The 18,625-nt window shown below is 47.5% G+C and overlaps 1 protein-coding gene across 1 annotated transcript; it reads right to left on the minus strand.

The window, feature by feature from the left end:
- Window positions 1-885: 885 nt before the first annotated feature.
- On the minus strand, window positions 886-18,459 carry SHPK (sedoheptulokinase). The gene is made up of 9 exons (XM_081338574.1): window positions 18,310-18,459; window positions 17,884-18,098; window positions 14,647-14,854; window positions 12,535-12,676; window positions 9,317-9,500; window positions 6,960-7,112; window positions 6,083-6,258; window positions 2,989-3,189; window positions 886-2,318 (listed from the first exon to the last, which is right to left on the minus strand). Exons 3-9 carry the CDS (start codon window positions 14,824-14,826, stop codon window positions 1,885-1,887), a joined length of 1,470 nt encoding a protein of 489 aa, XP_081194700.1. The 5' UTR covers window positions 14,827-14,854; window positions 17,884-18,098; window positions 18,310-18,459; the 3' UTR covers window positions 886-1,884.
- Between the last annotated feature and the right edge of the window lie 166 nt (window positions 18,460-18,625).

Raw genomic sequence — 18,625 nt, forward strand, 5'->3', positions numbered from 1 at the left:
TGTAGCGGCAAAGAGCCTCTTCTTTCTCGGCGCATTCAGGAAGGAACCAGAGTCCCTGCCGATGCCGTGGGAAGGGGCTTCCAATTTCTAGGGAAACGTCTTTGCCTTGACTCCCCCCCCCACGAGTTAAAGACTCAAACGAGAGACTCCCCAAATATCCGGCCAGCAGAATCCGACTTTCGCAACTTTCTCGGCCATCCTGCTGGTCAATTTGGGGGTCATCTTTGTTCTGAAAGGGGAGGGGGCTTCCCCTGTCCATTCCCACCCACCCCCAGTATATTTACACCGGGGTCTTCACCCAGCAGGGTAGGAGAAGCAGCAACGGATGGAAACTACTACAGGTGGTCCTCGAACCCCGGCCACAGCGGAGCCCCAAAGTATCTGTTGCTAAGCGAGTCGTTTCTTCCACGTTACGACTTTTCTGCCCCCCCCCCGTTTGTTACGTGAATCACTGCAGGGGTTAAGTTAAGTAACATGGAGGGTGACCGAACATTGACTTTGCTTGTCAGGAGGTCGCAAAAGGGGATCACGTGACAACACACACACACACACACACACATACCTGGAAAGCTGCCACCATCATAAATACGAGTCAGTTGCCAAGCGTCCGGATTTTGATCAGGTGGCCGACCATGGGGAGGCTGCGACGGTGGTAAGGGTAAAAAAAAACCGGGTCCTAAGTCACTTTTTTTTAAAGTGCTGGGGTAACTTTGATGACTAAACAAAATGTTGTTAAGTCGAGGACTATCAGCACTCAAGAGAAGAAGCAACTGAGAAATTTCCCAAGGGCGAGAACAATTAACCGGCGGAACAGCTTGCCACCAGAAGTGGTGGGTGCTCCAACACAGGAGGTTTTTAAGATTTATTTATTTATTTTAATCCCATTTATATCCCGCCCTTCTCCGAAGACTCAGGGAGGCTTACAATTTAAGCACAAACCAATGTGCTTAGCAATAGCCTTCATTCTATGTATATGCCTGCTTATTAGGGCTTTCGCCCCCCCCCCAAGCGGCATTATTACAAAGTCAGCTTAATTGCCCCCAACAATCTGGGTCCTCATTTTACCTACCTGGGAAGGATGGAAGGCTGAGTCAACCTTGAGCCTGGTGGGACTCGAACCTGCACTAATTGCAGGCAGCTGGTGTTACTTAAGGAGGCATCAGCCCACTGCTCCACCAAGGCTCTCGAGACTGGACAGCCAATTTGTAACTGAAATGGTGTAGGGCCTCCTGCTCGAGCAGGGGGGCTGGACTAGATGGCCTCCAAGGTCCCTTCCAGCCCTTTGGGTCTAAGATCCTATGATTCCTGATTGACCTCAGCATCCAATCACGTTCCCAAGGTTAATGTGGATCCCTACTCTGGGGAAACTAACCAAAGAGAGAAGCAACCTAGAACTAAGGAGAAATTTCCTGACAGTGAGAACAATTAACCAGTGGAACAACCTGCCTCTAGAAGCGGTGAAAGCTCCAACACTGGAAGTTTTTAAGAAGAGACTAGACAGCCATTTGTCTGAAATGGTATAGGGTTTCCTGCCTGAGCAGGGGGTTGGACTAGATGACCTCCAAGGTCCCTTCCAACAATATTATTATTATTAACAACCTGCCTCCAGAACCTGTGAATGTTCCAACACTGGAAGTTTTTAAGAAGAGACTGGACAGTCATTGGTCTGAAATGCTATAGGGTTTCCTGCCTGAGCAGTGGGTTGGACTAGATGACCTCCAAGGTCCCTTCCATCTCGGTTATTCTATTCGATTCTAATTTATCGGCGGAATGGCTTGACTTCAGAGTTTGCAGGATGCTCCAACCCTGGAGGTTTTTAAGAAGAGACTGGACAGTCATTGGTCTGAAATGGTATAGGGTTTCCTGCCTGAGCAGTGGGTTGGACTAGATGACCTCCAAAGTCCCTCCCAACTCTGTTATCCAGTGATTTCTCTTCAGCATCACGCAAGCCGCCCCCAAGGCAGCATCGGCGACTTGGCCATGGACCACGGGGAGCGCAAAGGCCTTCTCCACTTCCTGCTTCATCACTTCGTTTCGGCACAGCCCGCTTCCGCTGGCCACGATCCGCTTGGCCCCGGCTTCCTTCAGGCTACGGGAGGGTAGCATGGAGAGCAGGTTTTGGATCACCCCCCGGCACAAGGACCGGACCACGTGCCCCAGGGACATTTCGGAGGCCGCGATGTCCGTCACCGAAGCCAGAGTGGTGGGCGCGTGCCTTTCCCCGAAGAGGGTGGGGCAGACGCGGAGACGGCTATCGGCGTGAGTCAACCCGGCCTCTATCATCGGCCGGTAGACGTCCGATTCGGAGACTTCCAGCCCTGCGGAAGAAAGAAGAGGAGAAGATGGAGCAGGAGTTCAGATTCTACGGGTTAGTCCTCGACTTACGACCACAATGAAGCCCAAGGAAGGAAAGGGAGGGAGAGAAGGAAAGAAGGAGAAAAGGAAGGGAGAGAGGGAAGGAAGAAGGAAAGGTGAAAAGGGAGGGAGGGAGGAAAGGAAGGAAGGAAGGAAGGAAGGAGAAAAGGGAGGAAGAGAGGGAATGAAGGAAGGGAGGGAGGGAGGGAAGGGAGGAAGGAAGGAGAAAAGGGAGGAAGGAAAGGAAGGAAGGAAGGAGAAAAGGGAAGAAGAGAGGGAATGGAGAAAAGGGAGGAAGGGAGGAAGGAAGGGAGAAAAGGGAGAGAGGGAAGGAGGGAGGGAAGAAGGAAGGAAGGGAAAAGGGAGGAGAGAAGGGAGAAAAGGGAGGGAGGGAAGAAATAAGGAAGGAAGGAGAAAAGGGAGGGAGAAGGAAGGAAGGAAGGAAGAGAAAAGGGAGGGAGAGAGAGAGGGAGGAAGGCAGGCAGGAAGGCAGGAAGGCAGGCAGGAAGGAAGGAAGGAAGGAAGGCAGGCAGGCAGGAAGGAAGGAAGGAAGGAAGGAAGGAAGGAAGGAAGGAAGGAAGGAATGCGTTCCCAGAGCTAGGCCAAGGCCATCCCCCTCCTGAAAGACTCTACCCAGCTCAGCCATCCATCCAACCACCATCTTCACGAACGCGGCCATCACGTTCCCGCCGTTTAGTGAAGCAGCCACCGCCAGATACCGGTTGTCAAAATACGGGAAATATTGCACAGGCGATTTGGGATCTGGAGCCTCCACAGGCTGAAACCCGGGAGGCAGGGGGACCGCCAGCTGGGCAGAGGTGCCGATGTTGAGAACTTGGGAGAGGGGAAGAAAGAGAGAAGAATTAATCAAAAAATGAGCTGCCTTTTAATTTAATTAATTGAATTTCTATACCGCCCTTCTCCCGAAGGACTCAGGGCGGTGTACAGGGCAATAAAAGCACTACAAAAGTTACAAAAGTTAAAAGTAAATTAAATTAATGAAGCCCTAACAATAAATAATTAAAAAAACCCAAACCCTTAAACCAGGCCAGTCTGTTCAAATAAATAGGTTTTCAGATCCCGGCGGAAAGAGCGAAGGTCGGGAGCCATCCGGAGCTCAACTGGTAATTGATTCCAAAGAGCTGGCGCGCCCACAGAGAACGCCCTCCCCCTGGGGGCCGCAAGCCGACACTCCCTGACCGACGGCACCCTGAGGAGGCCCTCCCTGTGGGAGCGCACAGGACGATGGGAAGATGACGCCGGCAGCAGGTGCTCCCGTAAGTAACCCGGACCCATGCCATTTAGGGCTTTATAGGTCATCACCAGCACCTTGAATTTCACCCGGAGGGCAACCGGAAGCCAATGCAGCTCGCGGAGTAGAGGTGTTACATGGGAGTATCGGGAGACCCCCATCACAACTCGCGCGGCCGCATTCTGCCCCAGCTGAAGCCTCCGAGTGGTCCTCAAGGGCAGCCCCATGTACAGAGCGTTACAGTAGTCTAAACAGGAGGTCACGAGCGCATGAGTGACTGTGCGTAGGGCATCCCGGTCCAGATAGGGTCGCAACTGGCGCACCAGGCAAACCTGGGCAAAAGCCCCCCTGGTCACAGCTCCTACATGGTCTTCCAAACTGAGCTGTGAGTCCAGGAGGACACCCAAGTTGCGAGCCCTATCTACGGGGGGTAACACCTCACCCCCCATGGTTAAAGATGGAATGGACCGAATTTCCCGAGATGCCGGCACGTACAACCACTCAGTCTTGTCGGGATTGAGCCGAAGCCTGTTCCTCCCCATCCAGACCCGAACCGCCTCTAGGCAACGGGACATCACATCGAGGGCATCACTGGGTTGGTTCGGGGTGGAGAAAAAAAGTTGGGTACCATCAGCGTACTGATGATACCCCACTCCAAAACCACGAATGATCTCACCCAGCGGCTTCATGTAGATGTTGAACAGGAGAGGCGAGAGGACCGACCCCTGAGGAACTCCACAAACGAGAGGCCTCGAAGTCGACCTCTGTCCCCCTGCCAACACCGACTGCGAACATCCCAGGAGGTAGGAGGAGAACCACTGGAGAACAGTGCCCCCCACTCCCAACCCCCTCATTTTAGAAAATGAGAGTTTTCCACAGCTGCCCTCCCTAACCCTTCCTCAACTCAATCAAGTGCCAAAGCATTTCATTTATTTATTTTTACAAATAGTACTCGACTGACCTCCCCAAAGGAGCCCAAAATTTCTGTTGCTAAGTAAGACAGCTGTTAAGCGAGTTTTGCCCCATTTGACCACCTTTCTTGCCACAGTTGCCCTCCTCCTCCTCCTCCTCCTCCTCCAGTCCAGAAACCCCATTTCCTTCCAGTCCTGATGTTACCTACCGCTTTTCCCCGAAAATAAGACCAGGTCTTATTATTATTTTTTTGCCTCCAAAACAGGCACCAGGTCTTATTTTCGGGGTAGGCCTTACCTCACCTCCAGCACCACCCAGCCGGTCCACTTCTTCTGGGGCCAAAGTTCTGCAGCTGCACTCGGGCCTGCATTTTGCAGTCAGGCCTTTCCGGAAGGCCTAAGCAGCCGAGTACCGAACTACAGCCTTCCGGAAAGGCCTATGACTGAGAAATGCAGGCTTGGCTGCAGAAGAGGCCTCAGAAGAAGTGGACCGTCGAGGGGAGGCCTGGCTGCAAGGGAAGCAGGTGCGGGGCGCATGGGGCAGCTCCACACCCTCACCCCTGCCCTAGCTTGATTTTTAGGTGTGTGCCTTGCCCCTAAACTAGGGATTATTTTTGGGGTAGGTGTTGTGATTCAGGGTCAGCCTGTGGGTTCGGCAGTTGGGTCGGACGACTCAGAGGAGGAGGAGGGGGGTGTTGAAGACCTTGCTGAGGGGGTTGAAGATCTTGCTGATGAGAGCCCTCAGCCAGGCCCCTCCCACTTGGTCACCACGGAGACCCAGCTGTGTGAGCCTGACAGCGTGGATGAAGATGACCCACAGCTGGCCCTGTTCAAGGATGCCCGACGCAGTCAATTAGGAGTAAACAGAGGAAGGCAATGGGGCTCCTCGGAAGGAGGCAGAGAGAAGCCACGCCCTGAACTCTATATAAGGGGAATGTGTGGGAGGGCTGGTTTGCTGAAGGCAACCGCTTGGATAGTTCCTGTTTCTTAAAGCTCCTGTTTCTTGGTTTGTCTTGTTCTGTTTGTTTTTGTAGCAATAAATTTGGTAGGCGTATTTCCAGCCTCTTGCCTTCTTGTAAAAGGGGTTGTCCCTGCCTTTTCTGCAGGGCCGGTAGCAGGCTGGTACAGAACAGTAGGGCTTATATTAGGCCCACCCACCCCATAATCAAGCTAGGGTTTACAGTTGGTGTAGGCCTTACTTTTGGGGAAACGTGGTAGTTCAGGGGTCTCCAGCCCCAACGGTTCGTGGACCAGCACCGGGCCGCAGCAAGCCAGCAACCGGTCCGTGCAAACAAGCAAAGCCCCATCCGCGGGATGCAGTCAGTACATGAAATCACGCACCCATGGGAAAACCTTTCTCCACGGAACTGGTCCCTGGTGCCCAAAAGGTTGGGGACCGCTGACCTAGTTGGGTCATGAAACGTCTGCAAGGAAAACATCAAGCTCAGAGGGCACCAAGCACCCCACCGAGTTAAGTGTCTCTACAAGCCGACATTTTCCTGCAACGCAAAATCATTTTGCCTTAGTCAAGTTCAACCTTTCCGTTGATTTCAGAGGCAGCTACCTGCGTCGCTGTCTTCAGACATGCAAGAGTAAACTGAGCATTGGAAATCTCCCAGAGCTGTCCCAACCTTGGTTCCGGCTGGGACCCGGTGCCATGCCTGGCAGGTTTCCCCAGCAAGGTCTCCGGAATCGACCACTTCAGGAAGCAAATGGATGGGAAAGCCAGAGTCTTCCAAACTAAAAAGAGAAGTACAAATGAACCGGTGTGTGTGCGTGTGTGTGCGTGTGCGTGTGTGTGTTGAGGCTGAATAACACAAGCCGTCCTTAACATATAAGCACAATTCTGGGAGTGGAAGTCCACCCCTCTTAAAGCAGGCTGGCTGGGAGATTCTGGGAGTGGACGTCTACCACTCTTAAAGCAGGCTGGCTGGGGAATTCTGGGAGTGGAAGTCCACCCCTCTTAAAGCATGGCTGGCTGAAGAATTCTGGGAGTGGAAGTCCACCCCTCTTAAAGCATGCTGGCTGGGGAATCGTGGGAGTGGAAGTCCACCCCTCTTAAAGCATGCTGGCTGGGGAATCCTGGGAGTGGAAGTCCACCCCTCTTAAAGCAGGCTGGCTGGGGGATTCTGGGAGTGGAAGTCCACCCCTCTTAAAGCAGGCTGGTTGGGGAATTCTGGGAGTGGAAGCCCACCCCTCTTAAAGCATGGCTGGCTGGGGGATTCTGGGAATAGAAGTCCACCCCTCTTAAAGCAGGCTGGCTGGGGAATGCTGGGAGTGGAACTCCACCCCTCTTAAAGCAGGCTGGCTGGGGAATTCTGGGAGTTGGTCCACCCTTCTTCAAGTTTCCAAGTGGTTGAGATGAAACCATAGTGCAAAGATTGTAGTGTAAACGGTGTACAGGGTGCCCAGGGTCCCCTTGAGGCCATCCGTAGACTTACAGTTTAGTGTTCCAGGATTTTTCTATGGTACTGAAGTATCCCCAGGCAGCGGCATTTTGCACGGACATCTTTGGCTTCTCTTGGCCACACAGCATGGCTACGACATAGTCCTGGATGGTGCCAGCAGCGGTGTAGGGCACCATGAAATCTGGCCTAAGCAGAGAGGAAATAGAAACAGTTCAGAGACACACAGACGGACAGAACGGATGGATAGATGTACAGCTCTACATCTATTGGAAAAACTGACTGGCATAAAAATATTATACAAATATATATAAAATAGAAAAGGTCTAGGAACAATTAAGACCGTCTCAGGGAGATGGGTGGCCTATAAATGGAATATATAAATAATTATTTTGGGGGGGAAAAACAACCCTCTGGGAACCGTGAAGACCAGCATCTGCTTAGGGGAATAGGCGGCGTACAAATGGGATATTAAATTTAAATGGAATAAATTCAACCGTAGTTAAAGTTGAATTACCGGTATCCTGCTTGCCACCGTTCAAAGTTACAATGGCATTTTAAAATGCTGCTTGCCATCAGTCCCTGCATTTATGACCGTCACAGCAAACCCAAAGTCATGTGATCAAAATTCAGCCATCTGCAAAGATATTGGCAAATGATTTGGACCTGGCTAAAAGAAATACTAAGACAAGAAGTTGAGTTTAGTTCAGAATTTTTCCTATTGGGCATAATAAAAGAGAAATACCCCAAAGAAGAGTTGCATCTGATGATTCATATTATTACGGTAGCAAGAATGTCATTTGCCCAGAATTGGAAAAGGAGTGAAATTCCAGTAGAAAACGAGGTAATAAGGAAAATCTGGGAATGCGCAGAAATGGACAAATTAACTTTGGAAATTAAGAATAAAGATCAATCAGGCTACTATAAAATTTGGAATAAGTTTTATTTCTGGCAGGAACAAAAGGAAGGTCTCTATTAGAATTTATAGATTGGTTGATTGCTCTAAGTATTGTATTATTATATATAACTGATATGTATTTTAAGTGTATCTTATGTGTATATATACATATATGCAAATTTTAAAAAAATATTGTAGACAAGAAGGTATGTCAGTCCGTTTGCACCGTGTCCAATGTTTTAAATAATAAATTCAATTTAAAAAAAAATTCAGCCATCTGGCAAACCCGCATAAATTGTCTAGCACTAGCAATGGCATTTATAGACCGCTTCGCAGTGCTTTACAACCCTCTCTAAGCTGTTTACAGAGTCAGCATTTTGCTCCCCAACAATTTGGGTCCTCGTTTTACCGACCTTGGAAGGATGGAAGGCCAAGTCAACTGTGAGCTGGTGAGGATTGAACTCCTGACAGTGGGCAGAGTCAGCCTGCAATACCGCATTCTAACCACTGTGCCATCATGGCTGGCTTCCTTCCTTCCTTCCTTCCTTCCCAAGCAATAGACTTATATACCGCTTCACAGGACTTTTTACAGCCCTCTCTAAGCGGTTTACAGTGTCAATGTATTTCCCCCAACAATCTGGGTCTTCATTTTACCAACCTCGGGAGGATGGAAGGCCGAGTCAACCTTGAGCCTGTGAGAACTGAACTGCTGAAATGTCGGCAGCCGGCAGTAAGCAGAACTAGCCTGCAATACTGCATTCTAACCACTGTTCTACCACAGCTACTTTCCTTCCTTCTCATTTTCCTTCCTTCCTTCCTTCCTTCCTGGAAGACTGCTATCATGTCCCCCTCCTAGTCCTTCTCTTCACTAAACTAGACATGCCCAATTCCAGCAGCCATTCCTTATATGTTTTAACCCTCGGTCCCCTGACCATCTTTGTTGTTCTTCTCTGTACTCTTTCTAGAGTCTCAAGTTCTGGTGGCAAGCTGTTCCACTGGTCAATTGTTCTCCCTGTCAGGAAGTTTCTCCTTAGTTCCAGGTTGCTTCTCTCCTTGATGAGTTTCCCTCCGTTGCTTCTTGTCCTGCCTTCAGGCGCTTTGGAGAACAGCTTGACTGCCTCTTCTTTGGGGCATCCCCTGAGATACTGCAACCCTGCTATCGCGTCCCCCCTCGTCCTTCTCTTCATTAAACCAGACATACCCCATTCCAGCAACTCTTCCTTGTATGTTTTAGCCTCCGGACCCCTGATCATCTTTGTTGCTCTTCTCTGCACTCTTTCTAGAGTCTCGACATCTTTTTGACATTGTGGTGACCAAAACTGGATGCCGTATTCCAAGCGTGGCCTTCCCAAGGCCTTGTAAAGTGGTATTAACACTTCACGTGATCCTGATTCTATTCCTCTGTTAATGCAACCTAGAACTGTGCTGGCTTTTTTGGCAGCTGCAGCACACGGCTGGCTCCTACTTAAGCGATGGTCCACTAGGCCGCAGTTACCTGTTCTTTAAGAGCCAGAAGATGGTGGCACAGCCGTACCCAGAAGCCACGCTGAGGTGCGACTGAGGCGCCGGGAGGGAAGACAGGAATTGGGGGCTGCAGCGGCCATCTTGCCAGGTGATCAGCTGGCTGGCTTTGTCTGGTTGAAAAGTCCACCGGCCTCCATTTTCGGTCCACCTGCAACCTGGAAGAGGCAGATGAAGGTCCACCAGGGACCAAGGTGACTGCAACCATGCTTGGAATTGTGTCAGCTGTCCTTGACACACAAAGGCCCCTGTGTAGCACTAAACAGACCCGTATAAGCAGTCCTTGACTTACAACAGATTCATTTGAAGTTACCACAGCACTGAAAAAAGTGACCTACGACCGTTTTTCGCACGACCGTTGCCACATGATCGAAATTCAGACGTTTGGCAACCGACTCGTACTTATGACGGTCGCAGTGTCCCAGAGGTGTGTGTGTCACGTGATCCCCTTTTGCGACCTTCTGATAAGCAAAGTCTATGGGGGGGAGGAGCCAGATTCGCTTAACAACCGACTTAACTGCAGTGATTTGCTTAACGACCGTGGCAAGAAACATCATAAAACGGGGCGAGATGCACTTAACGACGGATTCGCTTAATAACAGAAACGAGTTGAACCGAACTGAATTAATTCAAATCAAAGTTAAAAGAAAAGAAAATTTAAAAGGCGACCCTTTTCTTCCCTTCGATGGAACACAAAATCTCCGTGGCCTTGACTTTAGAGAACTATTGATGGTTCTTAAAACACAAATACGCGTTTTTTTAAAAAAAAAAATAGGAAAAGAGTTTTTTCCCCCAAATGCATAGATAAGCCAGATTGATTTTTGTTTTCTTCCATGGAGAAGTTCTACAACCAGCTTTCAATTATATTTCCACTCTGCTACCGTCCTGATCTGTCTGTGCAATAGAAAAATGAACATGAAAGGCATTAAAAAGCTAAAAAAGCAAAAACACACAATCGTTCAGCATATAAAGGATAAAGTCTTCAAATGCCACAAAAATTTAGAGTCTGTTTTTGATTTTTAGAGAACTCACTCATAAAAACAGCCAAGAAGAAGCCCAGGAAGAATTAAGATAAGGCTTTAGAAATATAGTAATTAGGAACTTAACCGTTGCACACAAAAGCACGTAATAAATAACATTCTTTTTTAAAAAGTCAGCGGCAGGGAAATCAAAGCGGGAGGGGGTTATCAAATTAATCCTCATTTAGTGTCATTTCAGGATGCACTGCATCAAACTGAAAATGGGATTCTCCAGAGTATGAATCAAAAATCAAAAGCTGATCAGAGATGCAATCTGGGTCCAATAACAATTATTCAGTGAAACCAAAATTGCCACCAAAATTGTGGGTGCTCCAACTCTGGAAGTTTTTTTAAGAAGAGATTGGATAAGCACATGTCTGAAATGGTATACTGTAGGATTTCCCTGCCTGAGCAAGGGGTTGGACTAGAAGACCTCCAGGGTCCCTTCCAGCTCTGTTATTCTGTTCTGTTCAATCTGTTCTGTTTTTCCCCTAGCGTTCACAATTATGGAAAATAAAAGTCTTGGACACCAGCTTCAAATGCTTATTTTCCAGAACAGTTTTTGCATGTGTTATCAAGTTCACAACACAGTTTGAAGTGTCAATGTCACTTTATAGCGCCCGATAAAGGCCACACTTGGAATATTGCATCCAGTTTTGGTCACTGTGATGTAAAAAAAAAGATGTTGAGACTCTAAAAAAAATGTGCAGAGAGGAGCAACAAAGATGATTAGGGAACTGGAGGCTTTAAATATATGAAGAACGGTTGCTGGAATTGGGCATGTCTAGTTTAATGAAGAGAAGGACGAGGGGGGACGTGATAGCAGCCTTCCAGTATCTCAGGGGCTGCCCCAAAGAAGAGGGAGTCAAGCTAGTCTCCAAAGCCCCTGAAGGCAGGAGAAGAAGCAACGGATGGAAACTCATCAAGGAGAGAAGCAACCTGGAACTAAGGAGAAATTTCCTGACAGTAAGAACAATTAACCAGTGGAACTCCTTGCCTCTAGAAGTTGTAGGTGCTCCATCACTGGTGGCTTTCAAAAAGAGATTGGACAACCATTTATCTGAAATGGTATATAAGATCTCCTTTTAGGACACTGCTTGTAAGCGCTTACATGTGCTTAGAGCTCGGACACCCACTTCACAGTCTGTTTGTGTGGCTCCCCTGCTCCCCTCTGGGAAGCGGTTTCAAAGTATTTTTAGCAGGACTACCAGATTCTGTAACACAGACATCCCCAACCTTTTGGGCACCAGGGACCGGTTCCGTCGAGAGAGGTTTTTCCACGGACCAGAGTAGTGCGTGGTTTTGTGTGCTGCCTGCATCCCACGGATGGGGCTTTGCTTGTTTGTGCAGAGAGGTTGCTGGCATGCCACGGCCCTGTATCGGTCCACGGCCCAGGGGTTGGGGACCCCTGCTGTAACAGCTTTGCTGCTTATGCTGTCTGTCTGGTAAACTCGCAAGATTCATTTTTCTCGCCATGTATATGTTTACATCCAAACTAGACTGTGTTGTTTCACTGGGTCTTGTGTGTGTGTGTGTGGGGGGGTTATATGCATAATTATTTTTATTTTATTTTATTTTATTTTATTGTCATGTTTATGCAGTGCATACTGGAGGCGGTTATCCTTTGAAAGCTGTATGAAACAAAATCTCATTTTAATGTATGCTGATCAATGTACATTTAAAGTGACAAAGTATTCTATTCTATTATATTCTGTTCCGTTCCGTTCCGTTCCATTCCATTCCATTCTATTCTGTTCTATTCCTGTTCTATTCCTGTTCTTATTCTATATTCTGTTACATTCTGTAATCTATTCTATTCTATTCTATTCTATTCTATTCTATTCTATTCTATTCCTAATTCTTATTCTATTTTATTCCTTATTCTTATTCTATTCTATTATTCTATTCTATTCTATTCTATTCTATTCTATTCTATTCTATTCTATTCTATTCTATTCTATTCTATTCTATTCTATTCTATTCTATTCCTAATCCTTATTCTATTCTATTCCTATTCCTACTCCTACTCCTAATCCTTATTCTATTCTATTCCTTATTCTTATTCTTATTCTTATTCTATTCCTATTCCTATTCCTATTCTAGGGATTGGATTAGAAGACCACCAAAGTCCCTCCTGGCCGTGTTATTCTACTTTCTGTGTTCTAAGTCTTACCTTTCCCAGCTTCCCAAAACATCACCCCATGCATTTGCCCAGAAACGCCAATGCAGCAAACTCTTTGCACAAAAGCCGGAGAAAAGGACACGAGGCAACTGTTCAAAGCTTCAATGATTCTGTGGACGTCCTGCTCATTCTCCTGTGAGAGAAAGAAAGAATTCATTTATTTATTAAACTTAGATGACGCTTACCTCACTACCTCTAGGTGGGAGGAAAGAATACATTGAGGAAAAATAAGGGAGAAGAAAGAGACTCGTCCCCAACACCTTTTCTGCCTTCAACATTGAAGGGACCCGAGGCAGAAAACATCCTGCAGCCAAGATGGCTCCCCACCCATTTGCACCACTCAGGTGACCCTGAGGACACAGATAAACCTCCAGGTGGCCTCAAGAACTCTCTAGAAGAAGGCAAAGGACCAGCTCTCTGCAAGGAGTATAAATCCTTCCATTCCCCACCATCCGGTCAGAACTGAAGAAGCTTCTTGGATGAGAAGTGAAACGTCTTCAAGGAAAAACAAAGAAAGTCCAGTTGCCTCCTCAAAAACCACCTCTGGGACAACCCTGACCTCGATGATGGAGAGTGTCCATGGACATTTAGCTGTGCGCTTTGGGACGAACACCCTTCGGATGGTGCGAGAGGATGAACGGATTTCCAGAAAACATGGCAGACTACAAAAAACATCTGCGCTTCAGTTGGAGATGCAGGCAGCACAGACTCATCCCAACTCATCTCCAACAGGGAAGGGACCCAGGGCAGAAAACATACTGTAGCCAAGAGGGCCCCACACCTATTTGCACCATTCAGGTGACCCTGAGGACGCAGGTAAACCTCCAAGCGGCCTCAACGACTCTGTAAAAGGAGGCAAAGGACCGGCTCTCTGCAAGGAGTATAAATCCTCCCAGTCCCCACCATCCCAGTCAGAGCCGAAGAAGCTTCTGGGAGGGGAAGCGAAACGTCTTCAAAGGAAAAACAAGGAAGTCCAGTTGCCTCCTGAAAAAAGGACCTTTGGGACAAATAAGAAGAGAGAATGAAATGTTTTACGCAGGAGAAAGACAAATGAAGAGTCTTTCTCGGGTGGATGTCTTTTTCCACTGGTTATTAAAACGTGATGACATGATAGCAGTACTCCAGTGCTTGAGGGGCTCAAATTATTCTCCAGAGCACCAGAGAGGAGGAGAAGAAACAACGGATGGAAAATAATCAAGGAGAGAAACCACCTGGAATTAAGGAGAAAGTTCCAGACAGCGAGGACAATTAACCAGTGGAACAACTTGTCTCCAGAAGTCGTGGGGGCTCCATCACTGGAGGTTTTTAAGAAGAGACTGGATAGTCACTTGTCTCAGATATTATAGGTTCTCTTCCTTGAGCAGGGGGCTGGACTAGAAGACCTCCAAGGTCCCTGCCAGATTCTATTCTATTCTATTCTATTCTATTCTATTCTATTCTATTCTATTCTACTCTACTCTACTCTACTCTACTCTACTCTACTCTACTCTATTAATTCTGTATTCTATTCTATTCTATTCTATTCTATTCTATTCTATTCTATTCTATTCTATTCTATTCTATTCTATTCTATTCTATTCTATTCTATTCTATTCTGTTCTTTTCCGTTCTGTTCCGTTCCGTTCTATTCTGTATTCTGTATTCTACTCTATTCTGTATTCTGTATTCTATTCTATTCCATTCCATTCCATTCCATTCTATTCTATTCTAGGCTACTCTACTCTACTCTACTCTACTCTACTCTACTCTAAGGACTAGGGGGGACATGATAGCAGTATTCCAGTATTTGAGGGGCTGCTCCAGAGAAGAGGGGGTCAAGCTATTCTCCAAAGCAGATGAAATCTGTACAAGAAGCAACAGATGGAAACTAATCCAGCAGAGAAGCAACCTAGAACTAAGGAGAAACTTCCTGACAGTGAGGACAATTAACCAGCAGAACAGATTGCCTCCAGAAGTTGTGGGCACTCCATCACTGTTGGTTTTGAAGAAGAGACTAGAAGACAGTCACTTATCTGAAATGGTATAGGTTCTCCTGCTTGAGCAGGGGGTTGGACTAGATAACCTCCAAGGTCCCTTCCAACTAGTATTCTCTATTCACCTTACCCGCAACTGAGCCTCTTTGACGTGCACGTCGGCCTGCACCGGCTTGGTGCAGCTGGCAACCAGGGTGGGGCCCTTGTTCGTTTTTTCCACCAGGACCACTTTCACGGATGTGGTGCCCAGATCGATGCCCAGGATGCACGGGGCGGGCAGCCCAACGGACCTCTGTCTTTCCTGTGCCATCCGAGGTTTCTGCCTTGAGGCCTGCAGTCTGGATCACCACCGGGAAAAATGAAACCAGGTCAGTCCTGCATCTGCTCAAAGGGGGGAGGAGGAGCGGAGGATGCACAGCTGTCAAGGTAATGATTTAGAAGCTAACCAGCTGATGTAATGTGAGACGTATGATATAATGATGGCAATGTCAGCAGGGTCTGTGTCCCTTTAAGAGCCAGCAGGGTCTGTGTCCTTTTAAAAGCTTTGTATAAAAGGGAAGGCTCCTCAGATGTGCTTCTGTTTCCTGCTGTAACTGTTCTGTGTTGGAGACTGCTGTATTAACACGTGTATGTATATTGTTCGTGGTGTATGATATTGTAGATCAGGGGTCTTCAAACATGGCCCTTTTATGACTTGTGGACTTCAACTCTCAGAATTCCTCAGCCAGCGGAGGAATTCTGGGAGTTGAAGTCCACAAGTCATAAAAGGGCCATGTTTGAAGACCCCTGTTCTAGTCCAACCCCCTGCTCAGGCAGGAGACTCTAATCTATTCTATATTCTACTGTATTCTATTTCCTATTCTATTTATTCTATATTCTATTCTCTTCTATATTCTATTTTCTCTTCTCTTCTCAATTCTCTTCTCTTCTCTTCTAAAAATCTTGCCAATGTTCCAGTCTGTAGCCAGTTGCCCCAAGTCCAAACCGTGTACAGGTAGTCCTCAACTTACAACAGTCTGTTTAATGACCGTTCAAAGTTACGATGACACTGAAAAATGAGACTCATGACCGTTTTTCAGTTATGACCTTTAAAGCATCCCCTGATCACATGATTAATATTCAGACATTTGTCCACTGATTCATATTTCTGACCGTTGCAGCGTCCAAAAGGTCACGTGATTTCCTTTTGCGACCTGGGTTATTCAACTTAACCAACTGCAGGGATTCACTTAACAACTGTGGCAAGAAAGGTCGTAAAATGGGCCAAAGCTCACTTAGCAGATGTCTCGCTTAACAAGAGAAATGTTGGGCTCGCTTGTGGTCGGTAAGTCGAGGACTACCTGTGTTGTTTTTGGATGAAACAGTGGAGACCTCCAAGCAATGGTACAGGGTCGAAAAAGTTGGGGACCTCTGTGGTGTAGGATTTCCTTCCTGAGCAGGGGGCTGGACTAGATGACCTCCAAGGTCCCTTCCAGCTCTGTTCTGACTGACTGAATGAAAGCTCAGAGAACACCAAGGACCACACCACACCACGCCCCTGCCCCCCTCTCCCGAGATCTCCTTCCCTGGCAGCCTTCCCAAAGCTTTTCAGCCTTTTCACCCATTGTACCACTTTTAGGATATGGCAACATCCGAGTACCACCAGTCGTCTAGCAAGGGGTCAAAAACTTGATGACCCACCCCCCAAAAAGGAAAAAAAGTGATGAACTACAGGTAGTCCTCGACTTACAACAGTTCGCTTAGTGACTGTTCAAAGTTGCCAGGGCACTGAAAAAAGTGCCCCCCAAGCCACAGCCGAGCAAGACACCTGCCTGCCTGCCCGGCGGCGTCTTCCTCCTGTCCGAGGTTTTCATTCTTGTGAGCATTTCTGTTGAGGATTGGCAGCGGGGGTCGGGTGGGGGTGTTTGGTTTTTATTCCCCCCCCCATCTACTGGGTGGTTGCAGCAGGTTTTGATCCCTTCACATGACCCTGGGACACTGTCACCGTCATAAATATGAATCAGTTGCCAAGCATCTGAATGTAAATCACAAGACCCTGGAGATGCTGAAACATTCCAGCTGATCGGCGCTTCTTCTGGGCTCAGCAGAAGCGCCAGGACCGGCGTCAAGCTCAAGCTGGATCCTGGCGCTGATCCTGGCGCTTCTGCTGAGCCCCGACAGCCCTGCAGCTCCAGCCGTCTCTCGCTCAGGCTTGTGCGGTGCTGCCACCGGTTCAGCTCATTCCCCTCCCCCGCTACCACTTTTCTAGGATGGTCGCGTACCACCTGCCAGGTGCTAATGTACCACGGGTGGTACCCGTACCACTGGTTGAAAAGCCCTGTTATCACAATGGACACGTGGGAAAAGATTTGGGTGAGGAACGTAAAATTTACACAAGCTCAAAACTTAAGAGAGAACTTTTATAAAATGTTTTATAGATGGCATTTAGATCCTAAAAAGCTTGCAAGTATGTATCCGAACTATCAGCCAAAATGCTGGAGATGTGGAGATGAAGATGCAACATATTTTCATGTATGGTGGACTTGTAAAAAGATCAAGGTTTTTTGGATAAAAATTTGGTGGAATATGCAGAAGATTTTTAAGCAAAGGATAAAGTTTTGCCCGCAACTTTTTTTGTTGGGAATAATTACGGATGCTACGGTTGTGGACACCAAGTTGATGTTAAATTTAATTACGGCAGCAAGACTTTTGATAGGTCAGTATTGGAAGAAAGAGGAATTGCCGTCTATAGAAGAGTGGACTTTAAAGGTCTCCGACCTGGCAGAGATGGCGAAGATTTCGGCCTATTTGAAAGATCACTCGCAAGAACGTTATATTATGGAATGGAGAAAATGGATTGAGTTTATCCAGAACAAGTATAGGGTTAAGAAGTTTCATGTAGCATTTGAATAAGTCTTCTTTCTTTTTTTTTCTATTTTAGTTTCTTTATATATATTTAATATTACTAAGGTTTGTCTTATCCTATATAAGCTAGAGAGTGATGGATTTTAGAGTTTATGGTTGTTAGTATATGGTTGTTTAGGATTGTTTTTTTTTATATATACCTTGTATTTAGCTCTGGGAAGTGGGGGGGGAGGGGGGGAGGGGGGAGAGGGAGGGGGGAGGGAGGAGGGAGGGGGAGGGGGGATTCTTAAAGAAAAATTGTATGTTAAAACTTTTCAATAAAAAAAAAAAAGAAATGCCCTGTGCTAAGGCTCCCAGCGCGGAAGAAAGGAACCCAGGAGAATTCTCCCAACAGATTGATTGATTGATTGATTGAATTTATTTGGCCACACACACACACCCCCTCCCAATGTCAGTGACCCTGGGCAGCTTACAAACAACCTTCCAGCAAGCAAAGTCAGTGGGGGAAGCCCGATTCACTTACCAACTCCTGCGGTTCATTTAACAACCACGGCAAAAAAGGTTGTAAATTGGATACGACTCACTTAACAACTGCCTCACATGAGTCTGGGCTACCTGCAAGCAGGTGGGCAAGCCTCGCTAATTTATTCCGATGTGCCAAATTCCCATCCTCCCAGGCCGTGCTGCAGGATGGGCATTGGAGTCCTGCACATCTGGAGAAGAAAGGGCCCAAAGAAGCTGGGGAAGAGAAATGCAACTTCAAAGATAAGCCAAAAAAAAAAGAGGAGATTCCACAGCCTTTAACCCCTCCACCCCCCAGCGCAGCTGCACAGCTACATGCAATAAAGTAATAAAACCACAATGAGCAGAAATGCAATTAAAAGGGAGCAGGCAGCTGGAGCAATGCAGAATAGCCTTGGGCCCTCGTTTTCCAAGCAGATCTTTTCACCTTGAGACGGTTAAAGTTGGGTGGACGGCGCCCAAGAAGGCCTGGGCTCGAAAAGCACCTCCGAAGGCAGAAAAATCGGCTTTAAAATGAACTTTGGAGCAAAGAGGAAGCCTGCCACACTCAACATGGCGGGCGCCCGGGCGCGGCAGCCATGTTAAAGAGGTCACGCCCTGTTTGTGCTGCATGAATCGCTTCGCCACACCCAATATGGCGGGCTAAGACCATGTTGGGCGTGCCCTGGCCCTCTCACCCTCTTAATCACCTCCCACCTAGGAAGCCCTGGATCCTTTACGCATGCGTGGGAGGCACTCGTTGC

Source organism: Vipera berus (assembly GCF_964194415.1).
Source record: "Vipera berus genome assembly, chromosome: 1".
Classification (NCBI taxonomy): Eukaryota; Metazoa; Chordata; class Lepidosauria; order Squamata; family Viperidae; genus Vipera; species Vipera berus.

Excerpts from the sequence above, each read along its gene's own strand:
- SHPK (XM_081338574.1), bottom strand. The coding sequence starts at position 14,826 with ATGGCACAGGAAAGACAGAGGTCCGTTGGGCTGCCCGCCCCGTGCATC. Across the intron at positions 9,501-12,534 it reads GTTTTGGGAAGCTGGGAAAG|GTTGCAGGTGGACCGAAAAT; the intron begins GTAAGACTTAGA and ends TGCCTCTTCCAG. Across the intron at positions 7,113-9,316 it reads TTCTGGCTCTTAAAGAACAG|GCCAGATTTCATGGTGCCCT; the intron begins GTAACTGCGGCC and ends CTCTCTGCTTAG.